Source organism: Coloeus monedula (genome assembly GCF_965178545.1).
Source record: "Coloeus monedula genome assembly, chromosome: 4".
Lineage (NCBI taxonomy): Eukaryota > Metazoa > Chordata > Aves > Passeriformes > Corvidae > Coloeus > Coloeus monedula.
This window is the reverse complement of record NC_138784.1, coordinates 26,683,592-26,707,492: the sequence shown is the minus strand read 5'-3', so window position 1 is coordinate 26,707,492 and position 23,901 is coordinate 26,683,592. Positions and strand designations below refer to the sequence as shown.

The 23,901-nt window shown below is 48.9% G+C and overlaps 1 protein-coding gene across 2 annotated transcripts; it reads right to left on the bottom strand.

The window, feature by feature from the left end:
- Window positions 1-540: 540 nt before the first annotated feature.
- On the bottom strand, window positions 541-22,892 carry SREBF2 (sterol regulatory element binding transcription factor 2; the record flags this gene model as incomplete). 2 transcript variants are annotated; one of them, XM_082280839.1, is made up of 20 exons in its annotated part: window positions 22,731-22,817; window positions 18,783-18,846; window positions 18,012-18,398; window positions 16,914-17,095; window positions 15,629-15,769; window positions 13,632-13,853; window positions 12,401-12,515; window positions 12,018-12,199; window positions 11,046-11,238; window positions 9,917-10,098; window positions 8,967-9,240; window positions 8,460-8,629; window positions 8,072-8,240; window positions 7,399-7,519; window positions 5,778-5,887; window positions 4,367-4,499; window positions 3,690-3,858; window positions 2,334-2,519; window positions 1,380-1,491; window positions 541-761 (listed from the first exon to the last, which is right to left on the bottom strand). In XM_082280839.1, the coding sequence occupies exons 3-20, from the start codon at window positions 18,394-18,396 to the stop codon at window positions 541-543; spliced, it is 3,267 nt and encodes a 1,088-aa protein (XP_082136965.1). In that variant the 5' UTR covers window positions 18,397-18,398; window positions 18,783-18,846; window positions 22,731-22,817. The 2 variants fall into 2 exon arrangements, with proteins under 2 accessions (XP_082136965.1, XP_082136964.1); XM_082280838.1 differs by lacking the exon at window positions 18,783-18,846 and having other exon boundaries at window positions 22,731-22,892.
- Window positions 22,893-23,901: the final 1,009 nt, after the last annotated feature.

The following is a 23,901-nucleotide window of genomic DNA, read 5'->3' as shown; positions in this document are numbered from 1 at the left end:
CCTAGGTAAGTTGGGTCTAGGGGGCTTCAGTTTCCTGACACACAACTCAAGGAAAGCTGGTGCCTTCCCCTTTCTTTTGGGAACAGGCCCCAGCAGCCCCATGGGACAAGGCTTGAACAGATCCTCTGCCCTCCCCAGAGATTTCTTTCTGCAGAGGTGCTTGGAAAGGGAACAAAATACCCCTGAGGACAGACACGGGATGCGCCACTTCTCTGTGCCGTGGGCTTGTGGGCTTTTCTCCCAAGCAGGGACAGGTGATTAGTGTCAGGGCAGCACTTCTCAACAGCCCCAGGCATAGTGACAAAAACCACAATTAGACAGATTCCTGCTGCAGTGCCTGAGAACAACCAAGGAGGCTAGTAAAGCTAAACCTGGGGCAAGTTTAGAAAAAAATCAAACCCAAACCCCTCCCTCCCCCTCCCACCCCATCATGATCCCACCAGCACAGCCCTAACCTAGCACTTTTTCTAAGCTCCAGAAGGGAAGTCCAGGCTGACGCTCAACCAGGCTGTCTTTGCACAAAGGGACCCCATGCCAGTGTTAGGAGGCAGCGATGGCCGTGCCCCCACTGAGCTTGACGATCATCTGCTGGCAGTCGTTGCAGGAGCGCTTGTCCCCCACTTTCTCCAGGGTGCGGGCGGCCTCGGCCAGCAGCACCGCTCGCTGGCCCGGCGAGGACAGGAAGGACAGGGGGAGATGGCGACAGGCCAACAGGATGGCTGTGGCTCGCTCCCTTTGGCCCGGCAGTGTGTCCAGTTCACCTATGGGCAAAGAGGAAAGAGAGAAACTCAAAACAGAGCTACCACCTGCATGAGAAAATCCCACCACACGGGCCCTCAACTGCCACCACCGAGCACAGGCTTCTCTGGCTGGTATCCCCTGGCTGAGCAAAGAGCAGGGGGGCACCCTGAAGGCCTTTAGGCTAGCAGAGAGCACTGAGCTAGAGTCAGGTAGGAACTGTCAGTCCTGTCTTCTACAGAGACACTTCCTTTCAGTTCACTTCCTAGGGCTCATCCCAACATTGGCATGCACATTTGCCAATTCCCTTACATCATTCATCTTTTGGCTCTTCCCTTTAGAATTCCCAGCTCCTGCCTTTGCACTGACTGCTCCAAACCCCAGACTGCCAAGTTTTGTGCACGTGTAGTTTCATGAAGGAAGATGTTTTCCAGCCTATTCGCCGACACCTCCAGCCCAGGGCTGGCAGCCCACCTTAGCTGGCTTGTAGAGAACATGGCAGAAGCATTGTTTGAGCCAAAGGCTGATGGCAGCTCAATATCCTGACACAGCAGAAGACACTGCAGGTTGTATCTATGCCCCCACACCTTGCCCAAGGGCTGCCCCCTCCCAGCCCCACAGGCCTGGGCCCCAGGACTGACCCTGTTTGCTGCTCTGGGGCGTGCGCCGCCTCAAGCTGTGCTCCAGCAGCTGGTGGGTGCGGGTAGGGCTGGCACCCGCCATCAGGCGCACTGTGGCCTCGTGGAGGAAGACCTGGAAGGGAAGGCAGGATGGAAGATGAGAGGTGGGCTGGCACAGGGACGACGCTGCGGCTGAACTTCTGTCATCCCTCAGCCACCACATTTCAAGAGCGGAGCACTGACACCTTGACAAAAACAGAGACCCCATTTTCACACTCCTCCCTCATCTCTCCACCTGTCTCTGGAGAATTTGCAGGTCAGGGCAACCATGAGGAGGGGAAAAAAAAAATTGACACCTAACTGTGAGTGGCCTGGAAAGGGGGAGGATTGAGAGCAGGAAACAAGGTAGGAAAACTGGAGAACAAACTTTGGCGCTGTGGTCCAGACAGGATTCTCAACCTAGGACAATACCAGGACAACTCTCATGTCCAAGTATTAGACTATACTTCCTCTACAGAGGCTTATAACTAGATAACTGAACAGAAGGGGGAAAATGTCCAAAAAAGCACCCAGGGATCTACAGATGCAGAAGGCTTCTGACCCTCCAGCTAATCAGCAGAGCCAGCACGGCTGCAGAAGCTTTCTTCCACACTCCCCAGAGGAACAGACCCAGTCTGAAGCCACCTTCATAGACAGGATGCCATGGTATTTGGCAATACAGATGTGCTGATGGTTTTCTATGCAAAAGCTAAAGTGGATACTTTCCCACACGCACTGAACTCCCACAGGAGCCTCCCTCATCACCCAGCAACAGAAAGTATGGAAGCCAGTAGTGGAAGACCATCCCACCCCAAGTGTCCAAACCACTCAAGCCTACATACACCCTATATTTCCAAGGGCAGCAGCTTCCCATAACCCCCAGGAAGGGCTATAGGTAAGCTGGAGGTGGATTGGGCCAGGGAGGTGAGCCATCACCTTGCGGTAGGCGGGTCTGAAGCTGTGGGCCAGCTTGCGCAGGCTGCCGAGGTCGCGCTGGAAGCCCGTCAGCTCGGGGGCCGAGGCGTGGTAGGTCTCACCCAGCGCCTGACTGGCGTTCGCCTGCTTCTGCCACAGGCTGGTGCGGAGGGAGAGCAGCAAGTCACAGGCCAGCAGCTGGATCATCTGCAAGAGCCAAGGTGCCCAGGCACACACGCTTAGTAACACACAGCATTGGGCACGGAATGAGCTCCATGGCTGCTGGCACGGCCCTTGGGAAGGCAGCCACAGCACCTCCTGCCTACCTGGGGGCTCCCCTGCCCTCCCCGCTGTGTCACCCCCCACAATGCACTGAAGGGAGCAGGCCTTTGCGTTTCGCCCAAGTGGCATCTCTCAACCAAGAGGTCAAGAAAATATGTGCCAAGGGCACATTGCATCAATGTTACATGCCCTTGCCAGCACCTTTCACTGGGATCAATGCTAACAAATTCAAACTGATCCCACGGACACACAGCCTTCTGCAAAGGCTTTCCTGCCCAAACGGTGACGCTAACTAGTGGAAAACAGCAAAGACAGCCTTGCTACCTGCATAGAAAAAAGAGGCAGTCTTGGCACAGCCGACAGCAGCTGCCAAACCCCTTTTCCCCATCTACTGCTGCCCCCTAGCACCGCTCCCGGCTCTGGGAGGGCTCTCTGCCTGTGCTGCTGAACAGAGAGTGCCTCTGTACTGCACTGCAGAAACATTGCACAGTCACTGCCACAACATGCAATGCAACTACAATGCACTACAGCTGCCACCCAGCAACGACGAAAGGGACCAGAACCACGTCCCATATGCCATGGAGGGAAGCTCCAGCTTTATGTAATCCTGGAAAGAAGAGAAACAAGCCCCACACAAACTCAGGAGTAGCACAGCATAGTCACACTTCTGTGTCAGAGGATTCAAACACTCATGAGAGTGGCCTGAAACAGAGCAGGCTCAACTTAGTGACGTCCTGTTTTACAGGTATCACCAACTTGACCTGGAGGAGAGAGATGGATACTTTCCATCTATGCAGGACCAAATTCAAACTGGTCAAAGCACCAGGAAGGGGTGACAGCTACTGGCACAAGAGGAGTGAGAGCTGAGACTGTGCCTGGGGAGATGACACCATACTTGTGGCTCTGCTCCCTCATACAGAAGAAACAGAACAATGGCAATGCCCTTTGCAGGATAGGGAAGAAGTCTCCCCTCTACCCCCATGACACACAGAGTGAATGGAGAATGCAGCTACAACAGGGAAGTGACACACCTGCAGCAAGACCAACCTTACAACCGAGACAGACCACGTGTTATCCTGGGCTTATAATGCTTACATTGTTGAGGACAGTGCTGGATGTGCCACTGCTCATGTTGAGGCTGTTCCACAAGTGACTGCTGGCCCTCTCACAGTGACCCAGGGAGCTCTGCTGTCCATCTGCCTTCCCAGACAGAGAGGCCTGCATGGCTTTACACATGTAGAAGGTGGCTTTCACCAGGGCATTCCTGAAACAGAAAGCAGGCTGCTTTCAAGCAATACCATGTCATGCTGCCACAATATCAGCTTTCACTCTCCCACCTTCAAGAGATACCATCATTCCTTAGACAGAAAAAAGACAGCAATTGTTCCTCACCTACACAGACTGCACAGAGGAATGAGAGGAAGCTGGCAAAGATTCTTTAGTGCAAAAGAACAGAGATAGTGACACCATCCTTTCCATCACCATGTGAGTTTTGCTTGATTTTGGAATGTGGGAGACTGTGCAATTAGAACAAAGCCAAAAGACATCCCAAAAGAAGCAAGTACGACCGTGACTTCCAGTCCACAGCTTTACTATCAGTCTGCAAGCCTTGACCTACACATGAACTGCTGAGCACACTGGCACTAGCAGAGCACAAGAGACATGCAGCTCCAGAGCACAGGTAGGTGTGACCCTACAGGACAGCATTAGGGGAAGGAGTCACCCCTGTTTAGAAGGAGCAGGAGGTTGAAAAGCGTATGAGGCCTACGCACTCGGACATCTCCAAGGATTTTGGCATGCGCTCCACTTCTGCAAAATGTGACCTCACAGCTGCATCATCCCCTCTGAGCCAAGCAATTGCCATAGCCACGGCTGCTGACCACCACCGGCACACCACGTCGGGACCTGCAAAACAGAACCATCAGCTGCAGCCCAGGAGAGCACACCCGGCTCCCTCACACTGGGAGAAGAGGACAGGTATCGCGGGCCCTTGCCAGCGCCTTCTGCTGGGATTGATGCTAATGAGCCCAAACTGATCCCACGGGAACTCAGCCATCCATGTGAACGCTGAAATGTGCTGCAAGAACACAAAGGAACTTGGCAGCATGCAAACACCCTACATCTGACTGCAAGCAGAGTTCTGGATGGCGTATTTGTATCTTGTCAATGAGAACTTACCCTACCAACTTGTCTAGAAACTGTTGACTTCCTTCCTGTCCATGATCTCCACTCACCCCCCCAAAATAACAACTCCACTCATACATACACTCGTGATTGGCACTAATCACCATCAAGACAGTCCATCAGGTTCCCTATATAATTTCCTTCATTATTTAACATCCCCTCAAAAACTTCCCAAAGCCTACTTAGGGCCAAAAGACTTATGCTCTGGTACTCTAACCTGCCTTTCAATTCCATGACAATATTGACCTAAATGCAGACTTCTCTTTAAAAAAAATAATTATTTAGTTTTCCTTTTATGTTTGCTCTATACATTTTAGGTACAGCACAGTTAGCCTGTGTCTAAAGCTCCACCAGCATCCCAGTGAGCTGCCAGGTGCTGTCTGTACCAACACCGAGCAAGACAAATAGTCCAGCAGCCTGCTACCAACCCAGCCCAGATGAGCCCATGGCTCAGAGGGATTCTGCAGCCCTTGTTGTCCCACCAGATATACACCAAGGGACCAAAACAAGCAGCTCCCCATATACTCCCAGTGCAGAGGCTGCAGGTCTCTGGAGATTGAGGAATATATCTGACAGCTACTGTGAAAGTGGGGGCCACCCAGTTCAATAGGTAATTAAGTGGAAAAAAACCCTTCCTGTACTTCAACTGTAATGCTGCTATGTTTGTTTATATGCTCCACCCTTCCTCTTGCTTTGCATTGCCAGGAGCAAGCTCTCAGGTGAGGGCACAGGGTTCAGATTGGAAATAAAATGTTGCCCAACAATACAAATAGCAGCAATCCCAGCTGGGCACTCAGCATTACAACACAGAGCCAAATTTACAAGCCTCCTTAATCACTCTTTTCCAGTCTGAGCGGTGGTACCACACTGGCATGCAATCAGGCCTCACTCCAAGGACTGGATTTATCCTTGACTGGAGTTTGAGAGGTGGTAGGGAGCGGGAATTTGTATTGGCAGTAGATCCTGTGGCTGAAAGAGCTTCAGGTCTGCCAGACTTACCCAGGGCAGACTTGAGTAGAGAATTGCTGGCGAAAGGTGGGGCTCCACTTCCCATCGAGTCCAAGAATGAGTTGAGCAATTTCAGGTACTCCATGGCACCTGAGAATTCACTGAAACAAGAAGCAAGGCAGACCTTTGCTATGCTGTCAAACAGAAGACACCAAGGCACTACTCGTTCACAAGTCATCTTTAAACAGTGCTGACCCATTAAGACCACAGAGAGTTCAAGCTCTTCAAGTAACACAACACTGCTGGACTGAAGAAACCACCCCAAGAGTAAAGTGCAGAGCGATGCTCCAAAAGGAGCAGCCTCACATCTCCCTTTTCATGACCACCAGCACAGAACTAGATTTAACCTCAAGTCTCACCTCAAACACAGACATATGTTACAAGTTGTTTACAGGCTCCTTTTCAATCACTGCCTCCAAAAGAGGCTGAACTACACTTCTCTGATTATTTGCATATATGCAAATACGTATGAATGGAAGTGATAGCACGTTCACAGCACTGGTCAGAGAAAATAGCATATGCAGCAATGACCTAATTTACTGGGACATGCTACAGATGAAGATCTTGAGCTCCCACCCCTAGAAGGGGACAAAAAAGTTTGCTATTTTACTAAAGCTAGTCCTTCCCATGAGGAGACAGGACTCCCACTAGTATAGTGACAATCCACCTCCCTTATTTAAATCCTGCTACCTTCTCTCATCAACAGCAGCATCTGATCACAGGCAATTAAACCAAACTGCTGCTCCTTCTCTGCTAGGAAACAGACATGAGATTAGAAAAAAAACCAAAGCTAAGGGTACAGTATTTTCCTTACACAGGTAGGGAAACTGGGTTATCTTCCCATCTGAGGCTTTTACCTACACTTTCTGCAGACAGGATCCTTATAGAGCTTACCATATATGTATGTAACATTTGCCTGGCACCAGAAAATCTGGAGATCAGCTAGAAACAGTGCTGAATTACTAGCAAAGGCTGGGGTTCTGCTTCCTGTGGAGTCCAGGAGAAAGCTGGACATGGTTCAGTACAAAAAGCTACTGTTTTCCACCTATTTTCCCCTTTCATTTGGTCGAAGAGCTTAGAGACAATGACAATTTCATGCAACATCATCTTTCCTCCTCTTGCCACATGTCTGTTTGATTCTTTACTGCCGGTAAACGTTCCACTGCAGTCAGAAGAACACTCATGCACAAAGCAGCAAGCTGCTGGGTTCACTCTCTGACATGCCAGACCTTCACACTCTGAAAGCCCTGGACATACGTCCCAGTCTACAGCAGAGGTAGGTGCATGCTAATTTTAGTGCTCCTGAACATTAAATTTTATCTCAGCAGCAAAAGTGCCTTCCATTCAGTTGAGGAATCAACCAGTATTACCCCAGCTAACACCAGAAATCCCCACCACACCCAGGTTCACCTTTGACTTAAGAGGTTTTAATACAAAGAGGCAGAGCTTGCTCTGCTAATAAACTGTGGTGGTCAGACTAACATTGCCATTCCAAGCCTTTAACAAGGACTAACCACTCAGTTTGCCCCACAGCACTCAGTCAGTGGTTACAAGCTCTGCCTCAGAGTCTGCTGCTGTGGCCAGCAGTGCCCAGTGGGACACACATACTCACCACGACTCCTCCTCCTCTTGTCCCGCTACCTCTTTCCTAGTCTGAGGCTTCACGAGTGAATCCACCGCTCGCTCTAGCAGGTTCTCACAGAATGCCTGATGGACTTGTGCAATGGGATCCGCTAGAGGAGAAGGATAAACAAAACCATTTAACTTGCATATCCTCCCAAGACACCCAGAAAGAAGAATTAAAATGCAGGAAAGAGCATGAGGAAGAATAGTAGAGGGAAAATCTTGAGGAACTAATGAAATGATTTATAAAGACTAAGTTTTTAGGTCTTTTTCATCCCTTTAATCCACTTATAAAGCTGCAGCCTTTGGCCAAAGATCCCTCTGGCACTTCAGCCTCTCAGCAAAACAGTGAGGACACTGCTCTGCAGAGGATAAACCTTAGTCACCCCAAAGTCACTCCCCAGACACTCAGGGCCACCTCTGGGCTGTGTTCGAGCAGATAAAGCGATGAGCAGTATGACACAGCGCAGGATACAAAGGGAGGCAAGCCAGACTCTGCAGGCTGAGGAGACACCTCAGCTCCTCATGCCCTCTCACCCATCAGAACCACAAGCAGGTTGGGCAGAAAAGAACAAGCTCTCAGACATGACACCCACTTTTGTCCCAGACAAGACTGGAGAGACTGCCAGGCTCAAAGTGCTGGGATGCCACACACATCTCACCAGGATTCCTTTGCGTGCAGTACAGGCTCTCCTTCGCAGCAGACTTCACTGTCCAGCTTCGCTCCACAAAAAACTTCTGTCCCAGGGGGTGGCACAGCCAACGCAACGAGTCAGGAATGGCACTTCGCTCTGAGCTGCACAGGCTTTGAGCCTGACTTAGAAAGTAGCTCTGGTGAAAGGAGAGGACAAGATTGAGAACAGTATCTAGGGAAAGAGCAGCACCACCAAGGACAAAGGTCGTATCATGATTACAGCTCGTATCATAATTGCAGGTCATATTATAATTGTAGTGCTAGCAGATGCCCTCTCCAAGATACAGCAGTGCCAGCTTCCAGGCTTTCCTAGATCTCTGCTTCAGGGTGTGATCGGGGAAGATAAGACAACTCACCGCTAGGAAGCCAAGCTTGCCTCCACAGCGGGTTTTCAAGCCAACTGCAGCTGTCAGGTGGATTTCTGCCATTGTGCTGGGTGGGATTTTTTCTTCTGCACACTCGGCCAGATTCACAGCACATAATGCCATGTGCAAGCCCGAGTAAGCCGAGCTGGAGGGAAGTTTACCTGTACCAGGAGGAGAAGGAAAAGTGTTAATTTTTAATCAGTAGTACCAGCTACTAAATACTACCATAATTTGCAGGGCTTCTTTCCTAAAGAAACAACGAAAACCTGTTGACATGAGAATCTTACACTGCAGTTGTTTCAGCTGCTCTTACAGAGTTCTTTTATTACATGAACCTGTTGTGTTTTAATACGTGGTCCCAGAATTTGTCAGGCTAATTTCTAACACAGCCCTCCCAGAGGAGAGAGGCTGTAGTGCTCTCCCTGTATGTTCCAGGGTCAGCTCCGAGTCTCCTCATTTGGGAAAACCAGACAGCAGATCTGCCACCTCTGCTCCCACCTGTTATGTGGAGCTGATGGAGCTTGTGATACGCTAGGGCCGCATCCCGAGCGCTGGTCTTGGCCTCATCCTCGAATCCTGCAGTGGCCTCCCTAGCCCGCCACTGATGAGAAGTCCTCTTCAGCAACCACCGCACCAGCACCAGCTTCTGCAGGCTGTAGCGGATCACGTTCCAGGACAGGCTGCAGGCCAAGTCCAGGCGGGAAGCTGGCAGTGCTCGTCCGAGTACCGACAGGCAAGTCTGCAGGTTTGACGCAGCTGCAGCAAAATCACCCTGCAAATAACACAATGAAAGGTTCAGCAACAAAAATCACTATCAGACACACTTTGGGACCTTCTTGGCACTGAGAAGATGAACTCACTTGAAAGTCTGGACAAGATCTTTGGCAGCGGGACGTCAACACAGAAACTGAAAACATAACAGCAGTTTACACTGGCTTGAAATCTGGCCCTACACATACTTTCCACACGTGGTTCTGATCCTGCACTGCCTGTGAGATACAGCAGCACTAAGTGAAAAGAGCTCCCTGCCTTGTCAAACACCATGGAAATTTCAGGGTCCCCATATCAAAAGCCAAATGCTTCCTCAGCAATAAAGAGGACTTCCAAGAGGCTAGAGGACAGCAGACGGACAGACAGAGCAGAGGCCAGATTCTGGACAAAACCCAAGATGTTGCTGCCAAAAATTGATACAAGATGCAGTAGCTAGGAACAAGGACAGAAGTTAGGAGCCTCTTCCACTGCTTCCATGCCTCACTAACTTAGGCTGAGGAGGACAGCAATCTGCTCAGAACAATCTGCTGGCAACAGCTTCTCTGAAATCAGACAGGATGACCCACTCAAGGAATACCATGCTCTTGCAAGTGCCAAGCCACTGCCTCATTGGGAAACATTTACCCACAATCCCACCTAAAAGATGCATTTGATGCAAAACGCCAAGTCAACTTTACCCGTGCCAAATCCAGGTCCGCTTGCTTGCGGTGCCTCCAGAAGGTGACCGAGGACCTCGAGTGCAGCCGGGTCACCGGCTCTCCATGCACAAGGAGCTTTATGAACACGCTCAGTACAATCACTCCATTCACAAGCCACAGGATTAGGGTGGGCATCATCCAACCGAACCAACCAGCTGCATCTACAATGGACATCCCAAAAGGGAAAGTTAAATTTTAACCTGGACACCAAAAGCTTGGCAACATGATGAGCACAGACCCCGAAGGATGTCTGGCTATGCATGCCACATGTTTAATCAGCTTTTGCAAAGACTGCAGTTCAATCAGGAACACATATACCAACACCTCTTCATCCAAACTCAACCTTCAACATTCCCAACTAAATGATTATTTTTACAAGACTGATGTATAAAAAAAATGAATCAGCACTTCATTTTCCAGGAGTTGTCTTCTGATTTTTCTGTAAAACACACCCACAGGTACTCAATACTCCAGTATCATTTTCTGATCTTAGTTAAATTTACAAAGCAACACTGAGGAACCATATTTACCAGTCAGGGAAACAACTGCATGCCTACAGCATCCCCCACCCTCTCCTAAGCTCTATTTTTAACTATGAATTTTATGGAATGAGTGTATCAACAAGCCAGTTGCAAGACTCCATAGCAATGGTGTAGTAATACTTTATTATTAAGTCACAAAAATCAGTTACCTTAAAAACAAATACAAAGTGTGAACATGCCTCAAAGTTTGGCAAAGACAGGAGGACGCCCCTTATCCTGAACTACTTTTCAAGGGTCTACGCCAAAAGCCCAGGCTGCTGGGCTACAAATCAGTGCTGCCTCAACCTCAGCACTCTGAGCCATGGCTGGTTTTATGCAAGAAGAACACTGGATGTGAACTGGAGCCATGTCCAAGCTGGCTCTCCTTCCACGCCCTGCCCTGCATTACTGCCCCTCCCCACCCACTAAACAAAGGTCATACAACTCCCTGAACACACAAACCCATCCTACTGAACCACACCGAGCGTCCACCTCGTGACCGGCAGCCGTCGCAGCTGCAGGTGGCTTTTAGGGAGACCACGTAAGGCTGGACACCTTCCATGGCCCAAACCATCCTAGTTCTTTACCTGACTCAATTGTCAGCACGTTCCTGCCAGAGCCATGGCGCACCAGGCTGTCAGACTCAGGGGTTCCTCGAGCGTCCAGGAGGGATGTCAGTGGATTGAAGGAGAGGCAAAGGAATGTGAGAGCACAGAGGAGTATTCGAGAGCGATCCACCATACCAAGTGCCACAGGAGGAGAGTCGGGCTCATCTTTAACCTTCAGGGGAATAGGAATGGAGAGAAAAAGGAGAAAAAACCCAATGCTTACCATTCTGGAGCACAAAAAATGTTTATGCCAAGAAAGGGGTAGGGAAGAAGGAGAAACAGAACATGTATAAATTTGCTTTTGAGCTCTAGATGAGCAAGAACTCCAGTAAAGCTTTTCCTAGCTTAGTAAGATAAGGCTGAAATATTTGAATGCCTTCAACTTCCTTCTGTGTCCAGTCATTTCAGGTGTTAACTGTATTCCTGGGTTAGGCTAGGATTAACCTTTGCTGCCCTTATTCTTTTGAGGATCTCCCACAATACCCACTTCTGTGATATCCACAAAACAAACCCGTAAGCCAAAGACAGCTAACAGCTTTTTGTTACTCTGATTACTTATGGTCTCATTAACCACAACTGATGTCATCATCCATTTCCAAGTTCTCCTGCTTTACTCCCTGGACATACATATCCTGGAAAGCCATTGGCTCCCTGGGTCATGAACATGCACTGTAAGTCCACAGAGACTGTACAGGGGCTGAAGGATAAGCACAGTTCTTTCAGCAGCTAAGGTACGGCTCAGGTAATACAGCTCAGGAAATAGTCTCAATAATTTAAAGAAAGGTAAGACACACACATGCACCTTCCTCATCCTTACAAAGGCTCTCTAAGCCCTCCAGACCTGCTTGCCAGATGTCTGCTGGTTCCACTCTTGAGACTAAGAATTTAAATTCTGGCTCTTACATATTCTGAAGGAGATACCTTGAATTTGGCAATTAAAGTCACAAATACCTTTGCATCATCAAGGAGCGGGCTTCCTGGCTCTGAATCAATGGAATAGGGGGAGAAGCCAGCCTGGGATCCTGAATCAGAAGCTGGAGGAGACATCAGCAGCACGTTCTGGTTGAAGTCATCTATCTTCAGATCCACATCATTGTCAACCAGACTGCTCAGGTCAATGCCCTTCAACAGCTCTGCAAAAATCAGAGTGCATTATGTGCATTATGTATGTCTTTCTCCACCCTGACTCCTGACAGTAGCTCTCAGATTGGCTCTGTCATTGGAGTAAGACTGGTCACTGTTGACAGAACCTCTGTCAAGGATAAGAAATGGCAAGATACATCCTACATTCATGCTGACTGCCTCCCCTCTGCTGCAGAGCCTCCACAACTTACTGTTTTTTTGGTTAGCCAGCTTCAGAACCATGTTCTCCTGCCTCAGCTTATGGTTAGCCTGCTGCAGGTATTTAATGTAGTCAATGGCTTTTCTCAGGACTCCAGACTTGTGCATCTGTAAGGAATTAAAATGTACAAAAAGTGGTTTATATTAAGAGTATCAAAGGGTGAGCCCTGTTCTTAGGAATACCACAACTCTTTGTATCACATGGTGACAGAAAAGGGTATAAAGGACCTCTCAGCAGCTGCAAAGGAACCAATAGCAGGGCATGCTCTGTGGGCAAGGTATCAGACAAAGATCACAAGGACTGAGGCCTCTCAAAGACCTTATAAAAACAGTACAATGGAAACAGATTAACATCCAAATTACAACGGAGTTCACACCTAAGTTTCAGCCAGAAATAGTCCTTTGAAAGTACCATAGTTTGTAAATGAAGTGGATCAGTTCTGGGATAGAACAAGCTGCTGTCTGATCACCACTTAATTCTGAGATAAGTAGTTCCCTCCTTGCCTCATTTGCCTGGCCATCTCCATGCAAATCCTTGCTTCCAGCAGCAGTGGGCAAGTTTATCTTCCAAACATAAGCCAAAAGTACTATGAAGCCACTGCACATTACCCATGTTTTCAAAAAGTAAGCTTCCACTTCCAGCAATAGGAGGTGACTTCACTAGTGCACTTATTTGTGCAGCAGCCACAGAAGGTATCAAGAATACTACTGCCTGCTCCACCAGCATGAGGTAAAGCGAGTAGGAACAAAGACTGAATATGTGGTGCAAGAAAGCTTCCAATATTTGAGCATGCAAGAGTTTTTACAGCTCAATAGCTAAAGGAAATAAATTGGTAAGCTCTGTAAACCCTCATCCTTACTGCAGTCCCATGGAAAAGGAAACTTAATTGAAGCAAGATCTGGTTTGGCAGAGTTATGAAAACATCCACTTGGATATTCTACCTAGAGAGCCTATTTTAAGTTAGACCTAATGTAAGAATGAATGCATAAGGCATAGCTTATTTTCAAGAAGCAGTACCACTAGCATAGTAAAAGTAATATTTTACAGATGACCCTTCCTGAATACGAATATCAAGCACAAGTGATTCTCACCAGTCTTACCCCAATACACATGTGCATGCTACTAACAGCTACGTGTACCCAAATGTTTCATTTGGTAGCGCAATGAGCACCTGAAAACAAAGTATTTATGGCACCCCGTTTGCATTTATTCCCCATCTTTACCTTGGCATCTGTCCCCATGACAAGGTCCTTCAGCTCAATGATTTTGTCATTTATGGATGACCGGTAGCGCTTTTCAATGATGTTATGAGTTGTTCTCCTCTCTCCTTCTTTAGGTGGTTCAGGTTGCTTGACACCCCCAGGAACTTGTTTGATAGGCACCTTTTCTTGTCCCACCATCACAGGCATAGTGGTCAAAATGGTCCCATTGCTCCCAACGAGGGTCTACAAAGACCACACGTAACAAGTATCAAGAGCTATCAGCCAATTTAGATAAGGTTTATGATGGCAAAAAGAAAAAGGCATAAATAAAAGAATCAGGAAAAGTTGGTACAGCTCAGGAAAGATGCGAGATGCCAAATTCCTTCCATCTTTCTTAGCTGGCACAAGCATTGGCACAGCAACACAGGAAAATCTGTCACTCTGGCTCCCACACTGGTCACTGTGGAATAAGAACATCTCTTGTTCTCCAAGCACATCAACACTTCTGCCAACACTACGCTCTGTTCATCCACTTAAATAGAGAAAGGGACTGAGGCTCCTCCTTGTTCCTACAATCCTTACACTCCAAGTGTCCAAATCCACCTTTTCTTTGGACAAATAGTCATCAAAACAGCAACAGCCCACACTACTTCCAACTAGTATGACAATGCTAGAAAGGATCCAACTATGAAAAAACAACCTTTGGCTTGAGGAATGCAGTTGATTTGAAATTGATTAAATGAAGAAAAAAAATACATAAGCTATAAAAATGCCTTAATATGAGGAACTAAGACTAATGAGTGATATACAGCAGTGCAAAAAGCTCAAACTTGGACATCTAGATGTAGGACAGACCATCTACAGCAAACTAAAGCAGTATGTACTCAGAGATAAAATATGATGAATCCCATCAGAACAGTCGCACAGAGGGGCTCCTAGGACACTTATAGTGAAAGAAAATTTAGACTGCTTAATCCAGCAAAGCAGGATTTAGAAAGGCACCTGTGTTCTCTGAAGTACACCAAGGATCAGGGAAGCAAGTAGCTATGGAGAGTAAGAGTTATTTCAGTCAAAAGACAAACATAATAATAACTAGCCTAGAGCAACTAGCTATGAGCAATTACAGGAACAATTTTCACTCTGAAATAGCCTTCTAACTGGGATACCAGAAATTAATTTAGTTTCACTTCAAGATGGAACTTGACAAATAAGTGAATTTAAGTCTTATACCTTTCCTTGGCTAATATCCACCAAATTTCAATGTGTTCAAACATGCCTCAGGTAGACACAATCTCTTAAGCCTCAAGTTGTGTGAAAACCTCATCTAAAAGCAAGCAGGTTAATTGAAGATTTTAGCCTGGCTGCTAATAAGCATCTAAGAAGCATACCATGCTATTGCAAAAGAAGTCAAAATTTAGGTCCACACTTGCAAATTTATCTCCCCAAGTAAATATGTGTACAGAGATATCTGTTCAGAACATACAATATCATAATAAATGTTTCTTTGGGGGCATAAGTTTCTAAGAGTTGATTAGAAGTGGAGGCCATGAAGCACAACTGCCACCTCCAATGATTATAACAAATCCTCACTGCAAATGCCATCCAAAAAGCAGCTTAACCAGTTGTCACATTCAATATACTACTATTAGACACAATAGTAGTCTAGTAGGGGCAAAAGGAAGTTCCACAGCTACTCTGAGTCAGTTAGCTTTCAGTTTCAAGTTAAAAACTGGACTGAGTTTTTAGGTCATATTCCTCTCCTTGTAATACCAGAAAAAGGTAAACAGAAATGTGCCCTTGGTCTTTGCTTACTGGCCATGGGAGGCTGCCAAACAGTACAATCTGTGTGTTTAGCCTTGACAGAAATGGAGTATTATTCACCCTGGATGTGTGTAGAACAGCCCTCAAAATCCCTTCTTGTCTGCACTGCTGCAGAATACTAAAGCTCAAATCTCTTCCTTGCACCAATAGGAGAGGACATCAGTGAGGAGAGGGATAGAAGGACATCCATAGGGTACCTGCAGAGCTGTGGTCTGAATGGGAGCAGTGAGTGCTGTCAGCGCTGGGTTCTGTACTGCAGCCATAACAGGATTGCCATCTGTTTTCAGGGTTGTCAAGACCAGGGAATCCGTTTTTATGATCTGAGGTTGGACGAGAACCTAGGTTGAAAGGAGTTACAGGTGAAGAGGAGAGCAGGCACATATTTCCCTGATGATCTCAGGAGCCAGAGGTAAGCACTGACAGAGTTGTAATAGCTTTACAACTCAGTGGATGGCAAAAGAGCAGGGTGAGTATTCCTTTCACTTGCACCCTGCATCACCTGAATGCTTTCCATTGGCCCAAATGCAAACTCCAAGCAGGAGACAGTTTGAACAGCACTGGAGGGAGTGGAGCAGAGGAGCCACCATGACAGTGGTTTTCAAATCAGTCACCGGAAGTAAACAAGTAGGTAAAAACACAAAAGAGCTGATGGAAAAGCTGCTTTCTCCTCTCCAATTACACCTATAATTAACACCTCTACATTAATTGTCTGAGTGTTCAGTCTAACACAGCTAGGACAGTCTGCTTTGGCAAACACCCATGGTAGCTTCTCCCTGAAATTTCACTGAAAAGATCTGTACCTTTAACATCAAGCAGACCAAAATCCACTGTAAGTTATTTTGCTCTTATTTCTTTCCAATACCTTGTTGGCCCTCTGAGAACACCAGAGACGGCATAGTACAACTGAACCACAGCAATTCTGTCATACTGAGTCTCATAGACAAATGTTTTTATTTAATACAAAGATGCACAAGAGTGGGGAAAAAAAATCACATGGTACTGTAACAGTAAAAATATTAAAAAAAACATGACAGAAGAATTGGAAGAACACATTCCAGTATCAACCAGTCCTTGTAAGATGTGATAGAGGTGATGGACTTGCAAAAATGTAGGCAAAAGTCAAAGAGAGCCTGTTGTAGTAAAGTTTCCAACTGGGTTTGGTAGTACCAAGTTAAAAAAATTATTTTAGACTACATTTAGTTACCATTTCGGTGAAAACGGTTGCTGAGCATTGCTCAGAAGTCACATCACATCTCACAACAGGGACTCCCACACATGACCTGCATGAAGTAAAATGCTTCTGGGACACAGGCTGGCTAGAAATACCTCTCAGGTTTGAAAATGTTCGTGCAAAAGCAATCCTAGCCAGGATCACCTGCCCTACAGCTTCACCACTTCTCCCCTGGCAAGTCAGGAGACCAGACCCACGAAAGCACTTTCTTGTTCTGCTGGATCCCTGCATCATTCCGCACTTTTACTTACGGGAACTTGCTGGACCTGTGGTGCAGCAACAGTCTGGACCGTGGCTGGCGTTAAGGTCTGGATGGTGCCGTTGGCGGCCTGCGTCAGCACTCGCTGGGCCTGCACGGTCTGCACCTGCTGCTGGATCGTAACCGGCTGAACTTGGGAGGATGTCACCAGGCTCTGGACTTGAGGCTGGAGAACTGAAGAGCAGAAGAGATGTCAGAAATGGTCGAGAGATGCAGGTCTCCCTCCTGGAGCCCGGAAATGCATCACTCCTTCCCAGAGCTTCTTAGTAGGCGGCACTCATCTAACACATCCCACATGTTGGGAACCTTCCAGCTGCTTTGGTGCCTTCTGCAAGAGGACACTGCACTTAGAATAGCAGCTTTCCAGGAAGAACAGAGGATCAGCTAAGAGAAAATAAAGCCAAAACCCTTTAGTCTGATAGAACAGGACTCACTATTTCAGTGGCATTATGCAGGACATCCAACCTGCATTTTCCCACTCCCCCTGGTCTTGGTAGACCATAGGATCCTGTCTGTCACGTAAAGAATCAACACCTACTAAAGAGGATCAAGTCATTCAGCATTCACAAAGGAAGATCCCATCACCACTAAATATCCCTACAGGTGTCTCTGCTCAGTGCAAGTACTGAGCTCCAGAGTTCAGTAGATGAAATGTGCCTTCATTCCAGACTGCCATGTCGGACAGACTGGATCCACCCAGTGCACCCATCAGTGGGAGAACAGGGTTGCCAACAACAATCTTTCAAGACATACTTTTCTCAAGCCTCCCAAGAGCCATAGGGCAGAAGGCCAGGCCAGAGGAGAAGAGCAAGACAACAATTATGGTAAAAGGTCACACAAAACCACTAAAGATCTCATTTACAACAATTTCTCATGCTCCCCAACTCCAAATCCAGGCAGGTAGGAGAAGGGACACCCCACACGCAGCATCACAAGAAAAGGATCACCAGCCTGTCATGGCTGAGGATGCACTTGGAGTTTGAACACTGATGCCACTTACTGGAAGTGCACCAGGCACATCCACAGCCTGAGCACCCTGAAATCTCGAGTGCACCAGGCACACCTGTAGCCTGAGCAGCGCAAGCACTACCTTGGAAACTTGTGGCCGCGTTCTGGTAGATGACCGGCTGCTGGATAATCCTGGTCTGGGGAGCAGAGCTGAACGTCGGCGTGATCATGACGGCCTGCTGCTGGAGCTGAGGCTGCAGTGAGGGCCGCGGCTGCAGGACAGGGGCCGAGCGTGGAGGGGCTGGAGGCGTCGTCTGCGCTGCTTTGACCGGCAGGCTCTGGAGCTGGGGAGATGCAGGGGGTGGCGGGAAGGTCTGGAGCTGCACCTGGCTGTAGGGCCGCTGCAACTGCGGCTCCAGGGTCCCACTGCTGCTGCCACTGCCGCTGCCACCCTGGAAGGTGCTGCACAAGGGATCCGAGAACAGATCTGGAAAGTCTCCTGCCTGGTTACTGACAAACTGCAGCATCTCTGTAAAACAGAAGAAAATTACTTCAACACTATTTCATCGCCTGCATACTTTGACACCCGCCACTTACATCAGGACTGGAATTATGGCATGTGTGCACAGAAGGGAGCGCTGGGTCCTTCAAAACCTTCAGAGAACACATCACACCAGTTCAACACCTCCAGAGCGAGACCAAGAGGTGGCCAGCAGCACAGCACTGCGGCTGCTGTTCAGGGCAAAAAGTAAGACCCTCCTACACTTTTCCAGGCAACAAGATCCAAGCACAGACTAGAACTTAAAGCAATCTCCAATATATACCTAAAGTATTAGAGTCTTGCTCCATCACTCCTTCAGTCTAACCCCTGCAGAAGGAAGAAACTAAGCACCTCCCCAATTCCAGTACTAACCATTCTCCCATCCAACTTTTGGGAGCTTTCAAGCCCCCTATCTGTACTGTGTCCCACTGAGTATCTGGAAAATGAAGAGACAAGATAAGAATTCATCTTAGCTTTTTTTTACTTACAAGCATAACAAATTTTGGGGAAAAACCACAGAAGGAAACACCACTTTATAAAACTGTACCAGAAGAAATCTATGCATGTGTTTAAAACATCAGAATAACTTTTTCTGCTGGTTTTCTGCCTGCAGTCACTGCACAACAGGTTCTCTCCATCCCACCTTCCCCAGGATTTTATCAGCCCACATCAAGTGGCTCCTACTGCAACACTATAGGCCTTCTCCCAAGAGGGGAACATTTCACAACCAAGAGATCATTGCTCCTAAGAAGAGCTTCCTCTTCCTTCAATCTAATCCAATGTAATCCAATTAGGCACCTTAAGACACCTGAATACTTCCCCTGATCTGTGTACAGGCAGTGGCGTGAGGAGTCAGACATTCTTCCCCGCCCCAGGATCTGCCCATGCTGCACTGGCTCTTCCATGGTTTTCTGAAAGTGCTATTTATTTTTTTCTGGAAATAGGAAAAGAAGGGACCCACAAACCTAAGAGAACTTATAACAAAATAATAAATATGGGTTTAGGAAGCAAAAAATAGATTTCTGATTTATAGGAAAAAATATGGCAAAGGGCTCCTTACACTAGGACCTTTCTCATTCACAAACCCCAAAGGATGTTGCTGCTGTCATTTATGAAGCAGGTTTGAAGCAGTGAACTTTTGACAAGAAGTTTCCATGGATTATGTCCCAGAAATAAGAGGGCTATTAATTTGCTCAGCTCTCTGAAATGCCACCCACACATTATCCAATTAATTTGTCTGACACTCCTTTGTCTGAAACAGAGCAAAGGGATGAATCCTCCTCCAAGCCTCTTGCTCCCTCAACACACATTTCAACATATTTCTGTGATACTACTACTCTTCCCTTCCAACAGCAATCCCTCCACACCCTGACACACATTTAAACACTGGCTGTGACCACTGCTCTCAAGAACTAGAGTCTATTGGAGGGAGAAGCCTGGGAGGAGATGTTCATCCACCTCCTGATCTGTTCATAACCTGACACTAAGTGGAGACACACAGTTCCCCCAGCATGAGGCAGCAGCCACCCTTGGGGATCAGCTGGACCAAACCCTTGTCTCCACTTTTCACTAGAGGAATGAAAGATTTTTATTTTAATGCATTGCCTTAGTTGGCTTTCACAAAACACTAGCAGAGCAAGGAGGGTTGTTTCAAGATTAACATCTAGATGGGTATTAAACAGCTCTCCACATTCCAACTGACTGCACCTAAGACCATCCCAAATAACCCTGAACACGATAAAATTAATAATCCAAACTATTTCCCAAACTCTTTGTTTGATAGCATTGCTATTTCATTATCAGACAGAACAACTGCAAGTAGAGAATAAACATAAATCAGATGAGATTTGCTCTGGAAGAGTAAATTCCAGCATAAGAACAAAATTTCAAGCGTGTTTTAAAGAATGTTGTGTTCAGTGCAGTAGGTTTAATATAAAAAAAACTACTCCTGCTCTCACAAGTTAAATCACATCTTTAAGACAGACTTAACTCTGACTAAATGCAACAAGTCTAAAGTTTAATTTTGAAGAATTAAGACTACCAGGGGATCAAACCCACCTTTTTTTAAGGGCCCAAGAGCTTTCCTAATAACAACACACAAAAAATTAAAAGCAAAAGAAACAGCCAACACCCAAAATATAAATCTCTGCCTTTTAAAACACCTTCACCTACCCAGAAATCAGAGTGTCTACACTCACTGTGAGAAACCTCAGGTGCTTCTGGAGGACCAGCCATCAGTGATAAACCCAGTGTCACCAGAGCACCTGCACCCTCTGTGCTGGAGAGGTCTCAGGCCCTAAAGCAGAGTGACATTACGGCAGAAAAAAAATCCCGGCCCAACCCAAGGCTAAAAAAACGTCAACAAGGTATTACAAAACCAAAACTGAGCCCACCAAGGGCTTCTGTTGCTTTCATCATCCCAATACCTGGCAGAAAGGCAAGGGCTGGGCTTCAGCTGCCTCTCCCAGGTGGTGGCTCAGCTCTCCAGCACAGAGGCTGCTCTTCCTCACACTCCTGGAGATGCTCTGAGAAACACAAAGCAGTGAACAGCCCAGCCTCAGCAGAAACAACCTCTCTGTCCTGAACCCTGATGTGCTTTGGCCTCCAACTGACTCAAACCTCATGCTCCGATGTTTCCCAGCAGCGCCTTGCCAGCAGGAAGATGCCCATGGCTGGTGGAGGAGCTTGTGCCAGGGCAGGAGGCAGAGCCTTTGGGCTCAGCACTGGAGCCCCCTGGCCAGCCTTGTGCCCTGTCTGGAAGTATGAACCCAGTGAGCACTGACATCCCTGAGAACATCCCCCACAAAAAATCAAAATCCACGCAACAGGTAATGAGGAGCCCCTCAGTCTGATTGGGAGAGGAACACCCATGAGACGACTTAAAAACCAAATGAAAGTCCTTGCAAAATTTCAAACCCTGAGATTAATCCATGCTGGAGCACAAAAAAAAGCAGGATTGTCATACATCTTCCCCCTGCCTTCTCCAGGAAAATCCACCCCTGGAGCTGGAGAGGAAAGTGAAGCTCGTTTTCCTAAGTTACTCATCGCTCTGAATCACACCTCCCAGGGCACACCTCAGTTTGGAGCCATCGCCGGGTTCATCAATTCGTCTCAGTTTCCGTGTGGAACCTGAGAACTCATTACGTGGTGCTTAAACAACAGAGAACAGCACCTTCAATGGGCACTATCAAACTTTATGAGCAATAACTAAGCCCAATGCACTCTCACAGGGTACATTCTTCTGTTATGACAAAAGAAAAAAAAGGAGTATAAATTTGGCCCCAAGCTACATGGCAAATCAGTGTCAATTAGAAATCTAAAAGTACTGGTATAATTTTATCTCCCAGCTGCTAAACAAGGATATTTTGGACACCCCCAAAACTGAGCTCTTTTTGGGATTACAGCCTGCAGAGCAGTGACCTAAGGCAGGAACTCATCTCCACCAGCCTACAGCACGGACCACACCGAGAAACGTCATTTTAAATGGGGTTTTCAGGAGCTGCTTCGTGTCGCCAAAAATATACATAAAATAGGCGTCACACGCAGGCGCTTCATTTTGCTGCACTTCGGTGGAAAACAGGGGTTTTCTCACAGATCTCAGCTGTGCCAGCGATGCAGTAAAGTTTTAGGATGACACGGAAAACGGGAAATTTAAGCAATTAGAGCTGTTTCGATGCAGGATGGCTTAGAGGCTCGGCCTCCCACGGGCACTAGTGGCGGCACAGCTTCAGCCATCGTTCAGCACCTACTTTTAAGGGAGCCACGAGGGAACGCGAAGGAAACGTGGGCAGTGTGGTTTGCCCCGCGAGTCTGCGGCAGGAGCAGGGGGACACGGTCATCACTTTCCCCGACCCCGTCCCAGGCCGGCCACCAGTGGGAGGGTGGGCTCGGCGGCTCGGACCCCCACATCCCCACCGCCTTCCTGCGGCTACGGCCTCGACTCCAGGCGTGGGGCAGCCCCACGAAAGTCGCTCAGAAGCGCTCCCCTAGCAGGGGAGACACGCGTGGCCGCTCGCTAGGCAAGCGCTGCGCGGAGGGACGCGCTCCGTCCCCCGCCTGCACGCAGCCGGGACTGGGGATCCCCGCTCCCCCCCCGCGCCCGTGGAAGCCCGTACCGCGTGGGAAGCGCGCCCACCCTGCGCTCCCACCCCGCACTCGGGGAACACTCCAGAATCACGATCCAAGGACCACCCACCCACGCCTCCTACCCCAGCAGCCGCGGGCCTGCGCGGGGAGACCCGAGCGCTCCCCCCACCACGCGTGAGGAGCCCACGCGCGCCGCCTCCACCCTACCACCCCGCTCCTTCCCGCGGCGCCCACCGTCGATGTCGCCCAGGGTGAGCTCGTCGCCCAGCTCGGTCAGGGTCTCCATGCTCTCGGCGGCCAGCTCGCCGCCCTCCATCACGCAGGGCCCGCCGCCGACCCGGGCGCTCAAGCGGACGCCGCTGCCGCTGCCGGCGGGCGCCGCCGACCCCGCGCCATCTTGGGCCGGCCCGCGGCCCCGCCCCCGCGGCCCCGGCGCGCGCGCCCCCCGCGGTTTGTTGTCAATGGGACCAGGTCGCCCCCGGCCAATCGGCGGCCGCGGCGGCGCGTGGTGTGATGGCGCGTCAGCGATCAGCAGCTGCGATTAGCATAGCCCGCCCCGCCCCGCGCGCAGAATATTCATGAGGGGGCGGGGCCGCCCGCGCGGGGCAGCGGCAACGCCGCCACCGCCGCCTCCTCCGCTGCCCACGGGAAACGCGGCCGGGGCAGGGTTCGCGACCCGGCATGCCGCCAGGATGCCCGGCGGAAAGGCCAGCTGCAAGGCGGCGGTGGGTAGGGCATGGGCTTTGTCCTTCCCTCCGCAGCGCCCACGGACCCTCACCTCCTGAGGGGCCAGCCTCGACGCGCTCTGGCGCACACCCGCTCCCAGCAGGAACGGGAGCAAGAGCCAGGATTCTTCTACTTAAAAAAAAAAAAATAAAGTCAATTTTATTCGAGAAAAACCGAAAAAATGCGCCCATTGCCACCCCCTCCCCCCACTGGAGGGACTTGGCTCTGCTGTTAAAAAATTCGGGACGTTTCCCTTTCCTCCAAGGCTGTGATGCCACCAGCCCGACAGAGAGCACCTGCTCTTTGGAGAAGACCCCTGTGCAAGAGCTTGCTCTGGTGCGAGGCCATCAGCGTCGGTGAGAAATCTGAGGGTGGCTGTGTCGGGTCCTGGGGCCAGCCCCTCACCTCTGCCTCCACGGCAGCCCAGACACCCGGTGGAGCATCACAGCCCCTCAGCTGGCTCCCTCCCTACTTCGGCCCTGCTATCGCCACATGCCCTCATCTGGCTGTTCCCCTGACAAGGGGCTTCGGGGACTCATTTAGAGAGGATGAGCCCCAAAGAGCAGGGATGGGGCATGGGGGGCAGGACAGGCTCTCAGTAGCTCGGGGCTGGTTCCCCCAGCATCTTCAGCATCAGCACTGCTTGCACCCATTGCCTGCAAAGAGGCCAAGTACCAAA